Source organism: Hemitrygon akajei, chromosome 8, assembly GCF_048418815.1.
Source record: "Hemitrygon akajei chromosome 8, sHemAka1.3, whole genome shotgun sequence".
Classification (NCBI taxonomy): Eukaryota; Metazoa; Chordata; class Chondrichthyes; order Myliobatiformes; family Dasyatidae; genus Hemitrygon; species Hemitrygon akajei.
The window spans coordinates 71,638,744-71,658,318 of record NC_133131.1 but is presented as its reverse complement, the minus strand read 5'-3'; the positions used below and the strand labels follow the sequence as shown (position 1 = coordinate 71,658,318).

The following is a 19,575-nucleotide window of genomic DNA, read 5'->3' as shown; positions in this document are numbered from 1 at the left end:
ACTCTCCAACACTAAATACAAGTTTGCTGATGACACCACTGTTGTAGGCTGTATCAAAGGTGGAGATGAATCAGCATACAGGAGGGAGATTGAAAACTTGGCAGAGTGGTGTAATAACAACAACCTCTCACTCAATGTCAGCAAGACCAAGGAACTGACTGTAGACTTCAGGAGAAGAAAACGAGAGGTCCATGAGCCAGTAATCATCAGAGGATCAGAGGTAACTTTAAATTCCTGGGTTTCACTATCTCAGAGGACCTGTCCTGGACCCATCAAATAAATATTATTGCGAAGCAAGACAGTGCCTCTACTTCCCCAGGAGTCTGTGGAGGTTCGGGATGACATCAAAAACCTTGGCAAACTTCCATAGATGTGTGGTGGAAAGTGTGCTGACTGGCTGCATTATGGCCTGGTAAGGAAACACCAATGCCTTTGAGCAGAAAATCCTACAAAAGGTAGTGGATTTGGCCCTGTACAACACGAGTAAAACCCTCCCAACTATTGAGCACATCTACATGAAACATTGCTGTAGGAAAGCAGCATCCATCATCAAAGATCCTCACCACACAGGCCATGCTCTCTTCTCACTGCTGCCATCAGGAAGAAGGTACAGGAGCCTTAGGCCTCACACCACCAGGTTCAAGGACAGTTACTACCCCTCAACCATCAGGCTCTTGAACAGAAGGAGTTTAAGGACTCATTTAAGGACTCTGTTATATTGTTATTTCATGTTTTGGTGCTGCTTGTGTTCTGTGTTGGAAGAGTTCAAAGCATTGAATGGTTGCCTTTCTGCAAGACATCCAAATGTCAGGGCTGTCATTTAACACCTGATAGTTACAGACTCCATCGCCACCTCAGTCAAATCCAAGCAGGCCAGGAAATGTCACGAGGACAGAGACCTTGTGTGCAGAACTGAACACCCTTTCTTTTCTTGGGTCAAAGTGACATCAGCAGAAGAAACAACAAGGTTGTTCAGTGTTCAGAGCAGGCCGCTGTTGTCCACGGATCAAAAGTGTCTTTGTGGGAAGGGCTAGGCTGCAACATAAACACAGCTACGTCAGATCCCAGGCCACTGGAGCCATTGCTGCCTGTGTTATCATAACCAGAGACGGTGTACAGATCTGTGTTCAAAGGCTGACATTTGAGAGAATAAACTGAGAGGTCTATTTATTTAGTGTGTCACTGAGGTATTTCTAGGAGATAAGGGAAGCGCAGCTGTGGACTGGGGTTTAAATATAGCCAGATTCACAGGCTGAAGATGGAGAGAGGAGATGGAGACTGTGTTCAACCTCGGTGCTGTGTGCCAGTTCACTGCGTACCTTTGGCTGCCTACGTTCACTCAAGGTAAAGAAACAGTCGACAGCTTCTCTTCTAACTTCCATCTCACTCTCTGTCGCTGCCCAGTTTCTGTCTCCAAAACTTGAGCCACTGAAGGGATGGGTGAGCTGCAGAGGGGTGAACGGGTGACTTCACCCGACGGGGTGAGTGGGTGACCACACCTGATAGGGTGAACGGGTGACCTCACCCGACAAGGTGAGTGGGTGACCACACCTGATAGGGTGAACGGGTGACCTCACCCGACAGGGTGAGTGGGTGACCACACCCAACAGGGTGAACGGGTGACCTCGACCGACAGGGTGAGTGGGTGACCACACCTGATAGGGTGAACGGGTGACCTCACCCGACAGGGTGAGTGGGTGACCACACCCGACAGGGTGAACGGGTGACCTCGACCGACAGGGTGAACGAGTGACCTCACCCGACAGGGTGAGTGGGTGACTTTGCCTGACAAGGTGAATGGGTGACTTCACCTAGGGTGAGTGAAACAGACTGAACATAAAAACACAGTGGGGTGAAGAAGCAAATGAAGGAGAGGAGTACCATGATGAGGCTAGGGCTGAAGAAGAATGGTGATTGCTCTAATTGAGATTCCTCCTGTACCTAATAAAGTTACTACTGAGTGTATGTCTCGAGTTTTCCACTGCTGCAGTCCGTCCACTTCAAGGATCGACAGTGCAAATATAGATTTACATATCTGATTATTATTGCATGACAATTTAAGCACTGGGTCAAATCGGAAAGGTCAGATACAGGCCATATTTAGGGGATGTGGCCCAGGCTCATGGCTGGATGGCTGTTTAGGCACTGGGTTGATTGAAAAGGTCAGGGTGTCGGCTTCTGAGATGAGGAACAGGCTGGATCAGCTCGCTGATCCGCTCTGCGCTAGACAGACCTTCTTTGTGGACTTCTGTTCAGACTTCTATCTGCCTGCATTTATTGTTTGCATAATGTGCTTTTTCTCTCTCTGCACGTCGGGTGTTTGAGAGAGAAGCTCAAAATCTCTTTTTTCTTAGTGGGTTCTTTTCAGTTTCTTTGTTTAGTGGCTTCCTGTAAGGAGACAAATCTCAAGGTTTGTATAAATATAAATACCTCAAAAATAAATGTACTTTGAACTTTGAACTTTATTTTCTCTCAGCTGAAGCTGGTAAAGCCTGATGTACAGATATAACCAAGCCTGCTCATTTCTCAATCGCTAGGAACTTTTAGACTATTCTAGTGGTGTTTAGTATTGGGGCTTTCTGAAGATTTACTTAAATATTGGTGTGTAGGCCTAATTGTTTAATGCGATTGTGTAGTGCCTTTGGGATGATACCAGTTGTAGATATCACTGTCGGGACAATGTATACCCTGTTCATGTTTCAATTTCCTCTTTAAACTCGGCATACTTCTGGTGTTTTTCACATTGATTTCTGTACGTTAGGTGTGTTTGGAACAGCTACATTTATTAAGAATGTTCTTCTTGCTTGTTTATCCTGTAATATTATATCCAGACAGTTATTATGGATTGTCCTATCTGTAATAATGGATTGGCCATAATATAATTTGCAGGACTCTGACTCTAAAAGTGGATCACGCTTGTAGTTATAGTAAGGTATGATTTCTTTTATGAGTTTGTATTTCAAAGCAAGATTTTGGTGAGTGATGTTTGCTACTCGATTGTGCCTGAGTAAGTAATCAGATTGAGTTAAACCGCTGCAGGATCCTGTAATGTGTTGGATTGTTTCTAGTTTCTCTTAGCATTTTCTGCATTTATTGTCTAGAATTGGTTGGTCTTTTATTATGTATTTTTGATTTTTTTTGTGTTAATCACCTGGTCCTGTGTTGCCACAAGGAACCCCTCTGTGTCTGGGACAAGGTCTCCGACTCTGAGCCTGGCGTTCAATGCTTCCTTGTCAACATCTAGTCTGCTCACATTGTGGGGATGTCTTCCATGGAAGGTCCTTCTCTTGCATTGGTCAACTTGTCCTTCTGTAGTGATAATTTCTTCATTGTGCTTTAAGGCTGTCAAAATTGCATATGCTCATACTGAGTGCTGGATCCTGTTTTCACTGACGGGAATACAGGTGTCCCTCGCTTTAATAATATTTGCTTTATGCCACTTCGCTTTTACAAAAGACCTACATTAGTAATCTGTTCTCACATTACAAAGAGGATTTTTGCTTTTAAGAAAATTTTTCCCATATAAATTAATGATTCTTTGCCTTACGCTATTTTGGCTAAGAAAGGTTTCATAGGAACGCTCTACTTTTGTAAAGGCGGGGGGAAGCAGGACACCTGTATATCCTACAATGTTTTATCTGATAGTTGTGTGGATTATTTATGTTTGTTATTTGTCTTCCTCCTTCTGCCCTAGGTAGTGTTAACCTAAATGCTTTCAAGTGTACATAGTGTTCTCTAAAATTTGTCATTTCATTTCTTAATTTTCTTTGCAACTTTTCTCGATCGCTTTCTATTATTATTATCAATTTCTTACATTGTTGAGGACTAACCTGTCTGGAGGGGTGGACGACAGGGGTATATATACCACTAGAGCAGGCATGCTCAGGCATCATCCCTGATGAAGATGGCAAAGTTTGTCATTGAAACGTCAGTTAAAATGGATACCTGTCCCCAGCAGAAAGTCCAAGAAGTGTTTATTCATTTTATTTGCACAGTTTGTCTTTTATGCATTGGTTGCTTGTTTATCTTTCTTTGTGTGTTATTGATTCTTTTGTGGTTTTTTTTTGTTCTAATGTGAATGACCGCAAAAAAATGAATCTCAGGTTGGTACATGGTGACATATATGTACCTTGATAGTAAATTTACTTTGAACTACACAAAGGGGCCACTTTATTCGGTAGCTCCAGTACCTAATAAAATGGCCACAAGGTGTATGTTCGTGATCTTCTGTTGCTGTAGCCCGTCCACTTCAAGGTTCGACATGTTGTGCATGTTGAGCGATGCTCTCCTGCACGCCACTGATGTAACGTGTGGGTATTTGAGTCACTGTCTCCTTCCTGTCAGCTTGAACCAGTCTGGCCATTCTCCTCTGACCTCTCTCAGTAACAAGGCATTTTCACCCACTGAGCTGCTGCTCACTGGATGTTTATTTTTGTTTTTCACACCATTCTCTGTAAACTCTGGACTGTTGTGTGTGAAAATTCCAGTAGATCAGCAGTTTCTGAGATACTCAAACCACCTTGTCTGGCACCAACAATCATTCATAGAAGCATAGAAACATAGAAAATTTACAGCACAATACAGGCCCTTCAGCCCACAAAGCTGTGCTGAACATGTCCTTACCTTAGAAATTATCTAGGGTTATCCATAGCCCTCTATTTGTCTGAGCTCCACGTACCTATCCAGGTGTCTCTTAAAAGACCCTATCGTATCCGCCTCCACCACTATTGCCGGTAGCCTATTCCACGCACTCACCACTGTCTGCGTAAAAAACTTACCCCTGACATCTCCTCTGTACCTACTCCCCAGCACCTTAAACCTGTGCCCTCTCGTGCTAGCCATTTCAGCCCTGGGGAAAAGCCTCTGACTATCCACATGATCATTCCATGGTGAAAGTCACTTAAATTACATTTCTTCCCCATTCTGATGTTTGGTCTGAACAACAACTGAACCTCTTGACCATGTCTGCGTGCTTTTATGCTTTGAGTTGCTGACACATGATTGGCTGATTAGATATTTGCATTAACAAGCAGGTGTACCAGTGAACATCATCGTGCCCACTGACTGTATTTACAGTTCCTATTAATTTGATCAAAGTGTACAGGATGATAAGAGGTGTAGATCGAGTGGACAGATTCTCATGGGGAACCCCATCTGCTCCCGCGTCAGGGATGGACAACGGACCTGCTCCCTGCCGTGCTGGTCCCTGCCCCTCGGACAGGTAGTGCACTCCTCACTCACCGCTTGTATCTCCAGTTACACACGGCCAGCACACCGAGTGACAGCACCAGGCAGAGGGCGGGGAGCAGGCTGCAGATGGTCACCGTGGATGGGGAAAGGGCTCGCATCCTGTCCTGGATCTCCTGGTGTGGAAGAACTTCAAGCAGAAGGTGTGAGGGGAGGGATAGATAATCACTGCACACCCTACCCCCACAGTCTGAACTCACCTCCCAACCAAACTCACTCGGGGATGGATCCCATCTTGTTCAGCACCAATGCCCTCCAATCCAGACCACGCTGCCTCAATTGGAGAGTATGTCCTATGAGGAAAGGGTGAGTGAGCTACTTTCTGGAGTGAAGAAGGATGAGAGGTGACTTGATAGAGGAGTGTGAGATGATAAGAGGCAGAGATAGAGTGGACTGTCAGAGACTTTTCCCCAGGGTAGAAATGGCTAATATAAGGGGACATATCTTGAAGGTGATTGGATGAAAGTATAGTCAGGATGTCAGAGGTAAGTTTTTTACATAGAGTGGTGGGTGCATAGAACCCCCTGCCAGGGGTGGTGATAGAGGCAGATACATTAGGGATGTTTAAGACTCCCATAGATAGGCACATGGATGAAAGAAAAATAGAGGGCTATGTTAGAGGGATTGAGCTCAGAGTAGGTTAAAAGGTTGGCACAATATTGTGTGCTGAGGAGCCTGTACTGTGCCGTTTTATGTTCTATGTTCTAAAGGGTTATCTCACCGGGTTCGGATATGGCCCAAGTGCAGAGTGAGAGACACTGAAGTGGGCCGATAGTTCACAGACTTTAATGCGAACAGAGTTAGAGGGAAAAGGAAACAATAAACACTAGGCCAAACAGGGCCGTTAAGTGAAACTCTCAAACGGAAAGTGAAGCCTACACTGCGGCTGAAAGGAATAACTAAATATGAAACAAATACTGCTAGTCTTCAGAGTCAGTTGACAGACGGATTTCTCAGGCAAGTGGGTCCAATTCTCGACAAACACTATGATGGAAGGACTAGAGTTAAATACTATCACAATGAAATAATAATTAACTGACACACGCACATTCACGAGTGCAATTGCCAAATCTGCTGCGCTGCCGAATCCGTGTTGTGACAGTGTATAACAGAAGAATGTTGGGGCGTTGTATTCATCAACAGCAAAGTGGCACAGTGGCATTGTGCTGGTGCTGTACCCACAGGCTGTTGGGTTTTATCAGTTTTCTGCTGTTGTCTTGTTGTAGGATGGCACAGTATTGTAGTGGTTAGCAAAATGCTTTACACTGCCATGCATCACTGATTTGGGTTCAATACCCACTGCTACTGTGAGGAGCTTGTAAGTTCCACACAAATGCCATATGTTCCAGGTGACAAATAAAGTTTATCTTTTTGTGGGAGTGTGTCAAGCACGGGGACTTAGTTGTCAGGAAAAGGGATGGTCATGTAAATTTGGCTATGCAGAAATTCCTTCTCAGAGAGGGCGGTGAATCCTGAGTTCTCCGATCAATCACCGGATTATTAGAAATCCAAAAGCATCAAAGTTGCGTTTGCTGTCATCTCTGCAAGTCCACGTAGACATGGGTGCAATAAAAAATGCACTTACCACAGCATCACAGCTACACATGGACGCAAGCCAATAGGCGGCATTCACAAGAGAAAAGCCAGATTAAACATAAATTATGCACGGCGTTTACAAGAAAGGTCAGAATTAGAACAAGCAAAAGGTCTATTGTAGTATAAAGTGGTCAGAGTGTTGCTGGACTGGTGGCTGAAGGGATGTTGGACCTGGTGGTGCGGGACTTCAGGCCTTTGTATCTCCTGCCCGATGGTAGGTGCGAGAAGATGACATGGCCCGGATGCTGGGGACCTTTGCTGATGGATGTTGCTTCTTGAAGTAGTTCTTGAGTAGTGTTTTAGAGTGGGTTCCAGAAGGACTGGGGGTTTGAGGTGACCTGGCACAGAGGAAGCTTTGAAGCCGAGCACTGATGTATTAAGGTAGTGTTGAAAGGTGAAGACAGGCACGAGCAGCAAAGCTGATTCGATTTTCTTGTGGTCTAAGGTTCTAAGGGTCACTGAATGAGCAGCCTGCCAGCGCAGGAGGGGATTGGAAAACCTCCCACAGGTCCATTGACTTGTTAGGACTGATGAAGGCCAGCATGCCTACAGGCCTCTTTGTACCCTGTCCATCGGCAACATCGTCTTCAGGGAACCATGTGCTCAAGATTCCACTGCTTGATAGCTATGTCTCCCTGAGGCTGCAGGAGTTAGACAAGTGGGTGATGGTCAGGGAAGCTCAGATTGTAGAGGGCACTCCTGTGGCCATCTCCCTCAGTAATCGTTACCTCGTTTTGGATGCCGTTGAGGGGGATGACCTGACAGAGGACGGCCACGGCAATCGGGTCTCTGGCCCTGAGCCTGGTTCCGTGGTGCAGAAGGGAAAGAAGAAGATGAGGAATATGGTAGTCATAGGGGGTTCCATAGTGAGAGGAACAGACAGGAAGTTCTGTCAGCCTGATGGAGATACCCGCATGGTGTGGTGCCAGGGTACGGGAGGTCTCAGATCGGGTGCAGAGTATTCTGAAGGGAGAGGGTGAACAGCTGGAAGTCTTGGTACACGTTGGTACCAATGACATAGGCAGAAAAAGGGAGGAGGTCCTGAAGAGAGAATTCAGAGAGTTAGGTAGGAAGCTGAAAAGCAGGACCTCCAGGGTAGACATCTCGGGTTTGCTGCCTGTGTCACGTGCTAGCGAGTGCAAGAATAGCATGATCAGGCATATTAATGTGTGGCTGAGAGACTGGTGTAGGGAGCAGGGATTCAGATTCCTGGATCATTGGGGCCTCTTCTGGGGGAGGTACGACCTGTACAAAAAGGATGGGTTACACCTGAACCCAAACAGGTCCAATATCCTAGCAGGCAGGTTTGATAGGGCTGTTACAGGGGGTTTAAACTAATTTGGCAGGGGGATGGGAACTGGAGTGATAGGGCTGAGGAAGGGGAAAACAGAAATAAATCAAAAGATAGCGTGCAACAAAGATTATAGAAAGAACAGGCAGAAGATGAGGCTTAATCAAAGCCAGTGGCATGTGTTACAGGGCAATAGAGGCGTGGTGCAGTTGAAACAGAAAGCAACAAATACTGGACTGAGAGTGTTGTATTTGAATGCACGCAGCATAAGGAATAAAATGGACAATCTTGAAATTCGGCTACAGATCGGCAAGTATGACATTGTGGCCATCTCTGAAACTTGGCTAAAGGATGGCTGCCATTGGGAGCTGTACGTCCAAGGATAAACGGTGTATTGGAAAGATAAGTTAGTAGGCAGAAGGGGTGGTGTGGCTCTGTGTATAAGAAATAATATTAAATCATTGGAAGGCGATGACATAGGATCAGAAAGTGTAGAGTCTCTATGGGTTGAGTTAAGAAATGGCAAGGGTAAATGGACCCTAATGGCAGTTGTACACAGGCCTCCAAACAGCAGCTGGGATGTGGTTTACAAATTACAGCAGGAGATAGAAAAGGCGTGTCAGAAAGGTAACGTCATGATAATCATTGGAGATCTTAACATGAAAGTGGATTGGGAAAACCAGGTTAGTACTGGACCTCAAGAGAGAGAATTTGTAGAATGTCTAAGGGATGGCTTTTTAGAACAGCTTGTTGTTGAGCCCACTAGGGGATCGGCTGTGCTGGATTGGGTGCTGTGCAATGATCCAGAGGTGATAAGAGAGCTTAAGGTCAAGGAACCCTTAGGGAACAGTGATCACAATATGGTCGAGTTCACACTGAGATCTGAGAGGGAGAAAATCAAATCCAATATGTCAGTATTTCAGTGGAATAAAGAAAATTATAATTGCATGAGAGGGGAACTGGCCAAAGTTGACTGGAAAGAGACATTTGCAGAAAAGACAGCAGAACAGCAATGCCTGGAGTTCCTGCAAAAAATGAGGGAAGTGCAAGACAGATTAATTCCAAATAAGAAGAAATTTTCAAAGGGAAGAAGGACACTACCATGGCTGACAAGTGAAGTCAGAGCCAAAGTAAAAGCAAAAGAGGGGGCATACAAGGAAACCAGAGCTAGTGGGAAGGTAGAGGATTGGGAAGCTTTTAAAAACTTGCAGAAGGATACTAAGAAGGTCATTCAGAAGGAAAAGATGAATAATGAGAGGAAGCTGGCGACTAATATCAAAGAAGATACTAAAAGCTTTTTAAAGTATATAAAGGGTAAAAGAGAATCGAGGGTAGATATAGGACCAATACAAAATGACGCTGGAGATATTGCAATGGCAGAGGAATTGAATACATATTTTGCATCAGCCTTCACAGTGAAAAACATCTGCAGTATACTGGACATTCAAGAGTATCAGGGAAGTGACGTACGTGCAGAGAAAACTACGACTGAGAAGGTGCTCAGGAATGGTCTGAGGGTGACTAAATCTCCTGTACCTGATGGAATACACCGTCTGGTTCTGAAGGAAGTATCTGGAGGGAATGCAAAGGCATTAATGATGATCTTTCAAGAATCAATAGATTCTGGCATTTGTGCCGGATGACTGGAAAATTGCAACTGTTACTCAGCTATTTAAGAGGGTGGGAGGCAGCAGAAAGGAAACTACAGACCCGTTAGCCTGACATCGGTGGTTGGGAAGGTGTTGGAATTGATAGTTAGGGATGAGATTATGGGGTACCTGGAGGCACATGACAAGATAGGCCAAAGCCAGCATGGTTTCCTGAAAGGAACATCCTGCCTGACTAACCTACTGCAATTCTTTGAGGAAATTACAAGCAGAGTAAACAGAGGAGATGTAGTAGATGTGGTGTACTTGGATTTTCAGAAGGCTTTTGACAAGGTGCCGCACTTGAGGCTGCTTAGTAAGTTAAGAGCCCATGGAATTACAGGGAAGTTACTAGCCTGGGTGGAGCATTGGCTGATCAGCAGAAAACAGAGAGTAGGAATAAAGGGATCCTATTCTGGCTGGCTGCTGGTTACCAGTGCTGGTTACCAGCAGCCAGTCCACAGGGGTTGGTGTTGGGACCGCTGCTTTTTACGCTGTATGTCAATGATTTGGACAACAGTATTAATGGATTTGTGGCTAAATTTGCTAATGATACAAAGATAGGTGGAGGAGTGGGTAGTGTTGAGGAAACAGAGAGCCTGCAGAGTGACTTTGATAGTTTAGGGGCAAAGAAGTGGCAAATGAAATACAATATTGGAAAGTGTGTGGTCATGCACTTTGGTGAAAGAAATAAATGGGCAGACTATTATTTAGATGGGAAGAGAGATGATCCACAAGAAATATTCCAGGAATGAAAGGGTTACTGTATGAGGAACATCTGGCAGCTCTTGGGCTGTATTCCCTGGAGTTTAGGAGAATGAGGGGAGATCTGATAGAAATATTCTGAACGTTAAAAGGCCTCAACAGATTAGATACGGCAAAGTTATTTCCCGTGGCTGGGGATTCTAGGACAAGAGGACACGACTTCAGTATTAAGGACGTCTTTTTAGAACTGAGATGCGAAGAAATTACTTTAGTCAGAGGGTGGTAATTCTGTGGAATTTGTTGCCAAGAGCAGCTGTGGAGGCCTTAAGTACAGAGATAGATAGGTTCTTGATTATCCAGGGCATCAAAGGGTATGGGGTGAAAGCAGGGGAGTGAGGATGACTGGAAGAATTGGAAACAGCCATGATTGAATGGCGGAGCAGAATTGATGGGCCGAATGGCCTACTTCTGCTCCCATATCTTATGGTCTTATAACACTCCCCATGGTTCTGCCATGCATTGTGAAAGTCCTATCCTGATCATCTAGACACAAAACTACAATACCTCTGCTTAATCAATCTCGGAATTTCCAAATGTTTGCATATCTGAAAGAGGAGTGGTTGCCAGGATGGGTTTGAAATTTGGTAGGGTGAAAGTAAAGTCTGACATAGCAGTAATTCAGTGGGGTCAAGCAAATTCCAGTGGTATGAGAGAGGAGCTGGCCAAAGTAAATTGGGAGGAAATGCTGGCAGGCGTGACAACAGAGCAGCAATGACGTGCGTTTCTGGGTAAAAACAGGAAGGTGCAGGACAGATGTATTCCAAAAATGAAGTACAACTGTGACTGACGAGGGAAGTCAAAGCTAATGTAAAAGCAAAAGAGAGGGCACACAACAAAGCAAAAATAGCAGGAAGACAGAGGATTGGGAAGCTTTTAAAAACCTACAGAGAACAACTAAAATAATCATTAGGAAGAAAAGGATGAAATATGAAAGCAAGCTAGCAAACAATATCAAAGTGGATAGTAAAAGTATTTTCACGTATAGAAAAAATAAAAGAGAGATGAGAGTGGATATAGGACCACTAGAAAATGAGGCCAGAGAGATTAATAACGGAAGACAAGGAAATGGCAGAGGAACTAAATGAGTATTTTGCATCAGTCTTCACTGTGGAAGACACTAGCAGTGTGCCTGTTGTTGAAGGATGTGAGGGAAGAGAAGTGAGTGCAGTTACTGTTACAAGGGAGAAGGTGCTCAAAAAGCTGAAAGATCTAAAGGTACATAAGTCACCTGGACCAGAGGAACTGCACCCAAGGCTTCTGAAAGAGGTAGCAGTAGAGATTGTGGAGGCATTAGTAATGATATTTCAAAATCATTGAACTCTGACATGGTGCCAGAGGACTGGAAAATGGCAAATGTCACTCCACTCTTTAGGAAAGGAGGAAGGCAGCAGAAAGGAAATTATAGACCAGTTAGCCTGACCTCAGTGGTTGGGAAGTTGTTGGAGTCAATCGTTAAGGATGAAGTGATGGAGTAGTTGGAGCCACAGGACAAGATAGTACAAAGTCTGATGGTTTCCTTAAAGGAAAATCCTGCCTGACAAACCTGTTGGAATTCTTTGAGGAGATTACAAGTAGGATAGATAAAGGAGATGCAATAGATGTTATATAGTTGGAATTCCAGAAGGCCTTTGACAAGGAACACACATGAGGCTGCTTACCAAGTTAAGAGCCCATGGTATTACAGGAAAGTTACTGGCATGGTTAGAGCATTGGCTGATTGGTCAAAGGCAACGAGTGGGAATAAAAGGATCCTTTTCTGGTTGGCTGCCAGTGACTAGTGGTGTTCCGCCTGGGTCGGTGTTGGGACCACTTCTTTTATGCTAGATATCAAATATTTAGATGATGGAATAGATGGCTTTGTTGCCAAGTTTGCAGATGATAACTAGATCGATGGAGGGGCAGGTAGTGTTGAGGAAATAGGTAGGATGATAGTAGGACTTAGACAGATAAGGAGTATGGGCAAGAAAGTGGCAAATGAAATACAATGTTTAGAAAATACATGGTCACGCACATTGGTAGTAGAAACAATTGTGCAGACTATTTTCTAAATGGGTGAGAAAATCCAAAAAGCTGAGATGCAAAGGGACTTGGGAGTCCTTGTGCAGAACACCCTAAAGGTTAACTTGCAGGTAGAGTCAGTGGTGAGGAAGGTAAATGCCATTTTAGCATTCATTTCAAGAGGTCTAGAATACAAGAGCAAGGATGTGATGCTGAGGCTTTATAAGGCACTGGTGAGGCCTCACCTTGAGTATTGTGAACAGTTTTGGGCTCCTCATCTTAGAAAAGATGTGCTGGCATTGGAGAGGGTCCAGAGGAGGTTCACAAGGATGATTCCAGGAATGAAAGGGTTATCATACGAGGAACATTTGATAGTTCTGGATCTGTACTCACTAGAATTTAGAAGGATGGGGGGGGGGGGGGGGGGAAGGGATCTCATTGAAACCTCCTGAATGTTGAAAGGCCTAGACAGAGTAGATGTGGAAAGGATGTTTCCCATGGTGGGGAGTCTACGACAAGAGGGCACAGCCTCAGGATAGAGGGGCGTCCATTTAAAACAAAGATGTGGATACATTTCTTTAGCCAGAGGGTGGTGAATTTGTAGAATCTGTTACCACAGGCAGCTGTGGAGACCGGGTTGTTGGGTGTTTCTAAGGCAGAGCTTGATAGCCTCCTCAACCTCCTAATGAAGCATTGCCACTGTGATTCTTTGTAATTGCACCAATATGTGGGGCCCAGACTAGATCTTCAGAAATGGTGACACCCAGGAATTGTACATAGTTGACCATCAAACCCTTTTTGAAAAGTCATAGATCAGCTCCCAGTCTGTGTTGCCATGTGGAGCTGTGCAGTCATCTCTAACCTTCTGATAGGTGTCACTGGTGTGAAGATCCCTCAACCTGTGTACAAGGGCTTCGATGGAGACTCGGTTGAGAATCAAGATGTCCAGAACTGTACAGGTAGGAACATACATCTCAGTGTTTTAAATCAAAGAACCGTGCACATTCCCAGGCCACATCTTGCCATCACTTATCATTCAGTACAGAGTCATAGAATCATAGAGCACTTCACCACAATCAGAAGACAAGGATATCCCTTTACAATGGAACAATTGGGGGTTACGTAGGCGGGATTGATCTTAGAGTTGGTTAAAAGGTGGGCACGACATCGTGGGCTGAAGGGCCTGTACTGTGATATAGTCAATGTTAACGGAAATTAGAAGTAACTTACTTAGCTGGAGGGCGGTGAATCTGTGGAATTCACTGCAACAACTGGCTGTGAAGGCAAAATCATTGGGTTTATTTAAAGCAGAAGTTGATAGGTTCTCAATTAGTAAGAGCATCAGAGCGTACGGGAGAAGGCAGGAGAATGGTATTCAGAGAGATAATAAATCAGCCATGATGGAATGGTGGAGCAGACTTGATCGGCCAAATAGCCTAATTCTGCTCCTATGTCTTATGGTCTTTATGTACACCTTCTCTTAAATCCAGTTGTAATTCTTTATTTTCCTGTAAAGGCCTGCAAGAAACTGAATCTCAAGGTAGAATGTGGTGACATATACCTTATGAACCTTCAGAATAAATTTTCTTTGCGTTTGATAAATGTCCTAAAAGGTCCTGATAGGTTGCATAGGCAGAAGATTTCTCCCTGCTTCTCTGAGCAGTGAGTCTTTGTAATTCCCTTTTATAAACAGGGGTGGGTGCAGAGTCTTTGAGTGTTTTTAAGGTGGGGGGGAATGGGCTGAAAAATGACGGATGGAATCTGAAGTGGACAAGTGTGAAGTGTTGCACTCTGGGGGACAAAGCAGTTAGGACTTACACAGTGAACTGAGGAGTAGAACAGAGGGATCTGGGAATGCAGATGCACAATTCCCTCAAAATGGCGTCATAGGTGGATGGGATCACAAAGAGAGCTTTTGTGGCCTTCACGGATCAAAACATTGAGTACTGGATTTGGGATGTTATGTTGAAGTTGTATAAGATGTGGGTGAGGCCTAATTTGGAGTATTGTGTGCAGTTTTGGTCACCTACCTACTGGAAAGATGTAAATAAGATTGAAAGTGTAGAGACAAAATTTATGTCTGACAGATGTATGTGCTGGGGAGCACTTCGGGTCCAGTGATCACAATAGCATTAGCTTCAATATAATTATGGAGAAGGACAGGACTGGACCTAGAGTTGAGCTTTTTGATTGGAGAAAGGCTAACTTTGAGGAGATGCGAAGGGATTTAGAGAGAGTGGATTGGGTCAAGTTGTTTTATGGGAAGGATGTAATAGAGAAATGGAGGTCATTTAAGGGTGAAATTATGAGGGTACAGAATCTTTATGTTCCTGTTAGGTTGAAAGGAAAGGTTAAAGGTTTGAAAGCGCCACGGTTTTCAAGGGATATTAGAAACTTGGTTCAGAAAAAGAGGGATGTCTACAATAGATATAGGCAGCATGGAGTAAAGGAATTGCTCAAGGAATATAAAGAATGTAAAAGGAATCTTAAGAAAGAGATTAGAAAAGCTAAAAGAAGATACGAGGTTGCTTTGGCAAGTAAGGTGAAAATAAATCCAAAAGGTTTCTACAGTTATATTAAAAGCAAGAGGATAGTGAGGGATAAAATTGGTCCCTTAGAGAATCCGGGTGGTCAGCTATGTGTGGAGCCGAGGGAGATGGGAGAGATTTTGAACAATTTCTTCTCTTCGGTATTCACTAAGGAGAAGGATATTGAATTGTGTAAGGTGTGGGAAACAAGTAAGGAAGTTATGGAACCTATGACAATTAAAGAGGTGGAAGTACTGGTGCTTTTAAGAAATTTAAAAGTGGATAAATCTCCAGGTCCTAACAGGATAATCCCCAGGACCTTGAGGAAAGTTTGTGTAGAGATAGCAGGAGCTCTGACGGAGATCTTTCAGATGTCATTAGAAACGGGGATTGTGCCGGAGGATTGGCGTATTGCTCATGTGGTTCCATTGTTTAAAAAGGGTTCTAGAAGTAAGCCTAGCAATTATAGACCTGTCAGTTTGACATTAGTGGTGGGTAAATTAATGGAAAGTATTCTTAGAGATAGTATTTATAATTATCTGGATAGACAGGATCTGATTAGGAGTAGCCAGCATGGATTTGTGTGTGGAAGGTCATGTTTGACAAACCTTATTGAATTTTTTGAAGAAGTTACGAGGAATGTTGACGAGGGTAAGGCAGTGGATGTAGTCTATATGGACTTCAGCAAGGCCTTTGACAAAGTTCCACATGGAAGGTTAGTTAAGAAGGTTCAGTCGTTAGGTATTAATGCTGGAGTAATAAAATGGATTCAACAGTGTCTAGATGGGAGATGCCAGAGAGTACTGGTGGATAATTGTTTATCGGGATGGAGGCCGGTGACTAGCAGGGTGCCTCAGGGATCTGTTTTGGGCCCAATGTTGTTTGTAATATACATGAATGATCTGGATGATGGGGTGGTAAATTGGATTAGTAAGTATGCTGATGATACTAAGGTAGGAGGTGTTGTGGATAATGAGGTGGGTTTTCAGAGCTTGCAGGGAGATTTATGCCGGTTAGAAGAATGGGCTGAATGTTGGCAGATGGAGTTTAATGCTGAGAAGAGTGAGGTTCTACATTTTGGCAGGAATAATCCAAATAGAACATACAGGGTAAATGGTAGGGCATTGAGGAATGCAGTGGAACAGAGAGATCTAGGAATAACAGTGCATAGTTCCCTGAAGGTGGAGTCTCATGTAGATAGGGTGGTGAAGAAGGCTTTTGGAACGCTGGCCTTTATAAATCAGAGCATTGAGTACAAAAATTGTGATGTAATGTTAAAATTGTACAAGGCATTGGTAAGGCCAAATTTGGAATATTGTGTACAGTTCTGGTCACTGAATTATAGGAAAGATATCAATAAATTAGAGAGAGTGCAGAGACGATTTACTAGGATGTTACCTGGGTTTCAGCACTTAAGTTACAGAGAAAGGTTGAACAAGTTAGGTCTCTATTCATTGGAGCATAGAAGGTTGAGGGGGGATTTGATCGAGGTATTTAAAATTTTGAGAGGGATAGATAGAGTTGACGTGAATAGGCTGTTTCCATTGAGAGTAGGGGAGATTCAAACGAGAGGACATGATTTGAGAGTTGGGGGGCAAAAGTTTAAGGGAAACACGAGGGGGTATTTCTTTACTCAGAGAGTGATAGCTGTGTGGAATGAGCTTCCTGTAGAAGTAGTAGAGGCCAGTTCAGTTGTGTCATTTAAGGTAAAATTGGATAGGTATATGGACAGGAAAGGAGTGGAGGGTTATGGGCTGAGTGCGGGTAGGTGGGACTAGGTGAGATTAAGAGTTCGGCACGGACTAGGAGGGCCGAGATGGCCTGTTTCCGTGCTGTGATTGTTATATGATTTATATGATATATGATAAGGATGTTTCTGGGACTTGAGGACCTGCATTGTAGGGAAAGGTTGAACAGTTAGGATTTTATTCTCTGAAGCATAAGAGATTCAGGAGAGATTTAATAAAGGTATACAAAATCATGAGGGGTACAGATAGGGTAAATGCAAGCAGGCCTTTTCCACTGAGGTTGGGTGAGACTAGATTAAGGGTGAAAGGTGAAATATTTGAGGGGAACATGAGGGGAACTTCTTCACTCAGAGGGCGGTGAGAGTGTGGAATGAGCTGCCAGCGCTGATGGTGGATGCAATTTCAATTTCAGTATTGAAGAGAAATTTGGATAGACACATGGGTGGGAGGAGTATGGTGGGCAATGGGACTAGATGTTTCAGTGCTGTAGTGCTTTATGATGAATGATTGGAATTTGGTTAAAATCAGATGTGCCACGAAGTTATTTAACAGCAGGGCAGGCACGGGTGGGAGGAACGATCTGTGTTTGACATCAGGTTATTGACACATATTACTGCTATAGTTCCTGTTCTAACTGGCTATGTTTGCCCTTCTAGTCCCCTTGTGCTTGCCTGACAGTCAATGTTCCTACCACTCAGCGTTCGTCCAGAGCCCCAACTACCCAAACACCTACCTAGCCAATCAGGACGTCTACTGGTTCCTCAAGCTGACCACCAACGTCAGTGTGGATGGTGAGTACGTGTCGGGGAAACCACTTCTCCTTGTTGTACACTATAGCAACGGCGACACAAATTCCAGCTGTTCATGTTTTCAGCAATTTTTTCATTTACTTGGAGATAGGGTGTAGAACAAACATTCCAGCCCTTCGAACCGCACAACCCCCTGATTTAACCCTAACCTAATCATGGGACAATTCACAACGACCATTTAACCTACTTTAGATTGTGAGAGGAAACCGGAGCACCCGTAGGAAACTCACGCAGTTCTGGGAGGAAGTACGAACTCCTAACAGAGGGTGCTAGGATAGCGCTTTACCGCCCATGGCTGCTACACTACCACGCTTGATTTAGTCAACGTGAGCGGTGAACAAGCAAAGAGTCACAGTGAATCTATATGAAGAGATTTATGTTAACTTCAAAAGGGCACCGTGGCAGTCCAGTGGTTAGCGAGACACTATTACAGCTCGGAGCGGAGTTGAATTCCAGCACTGTTCTGTAAGGAGTCCCTGTACGTTCTCCCTGTAGAATGTTTAGGCTTTCTCCGCATCCTCCAGTTTGCTCCCCCAGGGCAGGTCATTGTAGTTTGTTCTGTCACTGGGTTAGGAATCAGTCAGGGTTGTTCAGGGTGGGGGGAGGGCCAGAAAGCCAGACTCCACGCTGCATCTCTAGATCAATAACTCCACGAACATGGGAGATGAAAACACAAAATGTTCAAGGAGCTCAGCAGCTCAGACAGCATCCATAAACATCCTTGTTTCGGCTCAGAGCCTTCATCTGGGACCTCTTCTCTGGCATTGTTTTGTGCGTGCATATAAATCCATAGTTTTGCCTTAACTGGAGTAAAGGGTGACACAGTGACGGGTACAGGGTGACCGACTGTCAGGGACAGGGTGACACAGTGACGGGTACAGGGTGACCGACTGTCAGGGACAGGGTGACACAGTGACGGGTACAGGGTGACCGACTGTCAGGTACAGGGTGTCACAGTGACGGGTACAGGGTGACAGACTGTCGGGTACAGGGTGACCCAATGATGTGGTGGGTACAGGCTAACATTGGCATTGTAAATATTGCCACTGGCACACAGGTGCAGATCCCTGTGTTTCGGCCACTGTCTTTGCAGAGTTTGCACGTTCTCCTCCTGAACTCCCTTCTGGATTTTGTTCGACCCAGTGACATTGATCAAGAGATTCTTCAGAAGTCACGAATAAGGTGTAAATCTTTTAACGATAGACCTGTTATTCACTGCTCCTAACGGAGTGATTGATAATGTTAACCGATTTACTCTCCAGTGAGAAAGTGAGCAAGAAGAAAGCACAAAGAAAGACGGGATGTAGATGAGAATTAGGAAGTTGTGGTTTGGTGTGAAATTGTGTGAAATTTGGTTTGGTGCGTTCAATGAGTGGGTACAGAGGATACTCACTACTGGTAAGTATATTAACTGTTTATTGACAGGGCAAGACAGACACTAAGCATTCGGTAACCGTTTCACTCAGTTACAAATACTTATTTAAAGTATGCGCTGGGATCCTCTCTCACGGCAACACACTTCAGCATGTGCCCGAAACAACAGCGAGCGGGTGCTCTCTGCATGCCCCCCGGATTTAACACTCTACCTGCACCATGATGTCATCAGCTAAATGCCCACCCATGAGAGGCTGCAATGATCCCTCGCTTGCTTGGGGCAGTGGCTTTTGACGAGCAGGTAATCTCCACTTCAACAGCCCGCTTGCTCACGAGAGAGAGAAAGTACATTCCAGCAATCAGAATTAGCCTATGACAGAGAGAGCTCAGCAGGGTATCACGGCGGTTGCTGTAATGCTGTTACACTGCCGGCTGTAGGTCAGGGTTCGATTCCCACTGCCGTCTGTAAGGGGTTTCTATAGTCTGCCCGTGACCACGTGGGTTTCCTCTGGGTGCTCTGGTTTCCTCCCACAGTCCAAAGACGTATGTGTTAGTAAGGGTTAGGAAGTTATG

General features: G+C 44.5%; 1 protein-coding gene across 1 annotated transcript in view; it reads left to right on the top strand.

Moving 5' to 3' along the window:
* The first annotated feature begins 1,268 nt into the window (after positions 1-1,268).
* LOC140731427 (uncharacterized) overlaps positions 1,269-19,575 on the top strand; it is a 78,435-nt gene continuing 60,128 nt past the window's right edge. Inside the window, exons 1-3 of the mRNA XM_073052931.1 lie at positions 1,269-1,344; positions 13,416-13,502; positions 17,476-17,610. Of these exons, the coding sequence (XP_072909032.1) occupies positions 1,272-1,344; positions 13,416-13,502; positions 17,476-17,610 (295 nt within the window). The 5' untranslated portion in view covers positions 1,269-1,271. The remainder of the gene's footprint in view (positions 1,345-13,415; positions 13,503-17,475; positions 17,611-19,575) is intronic.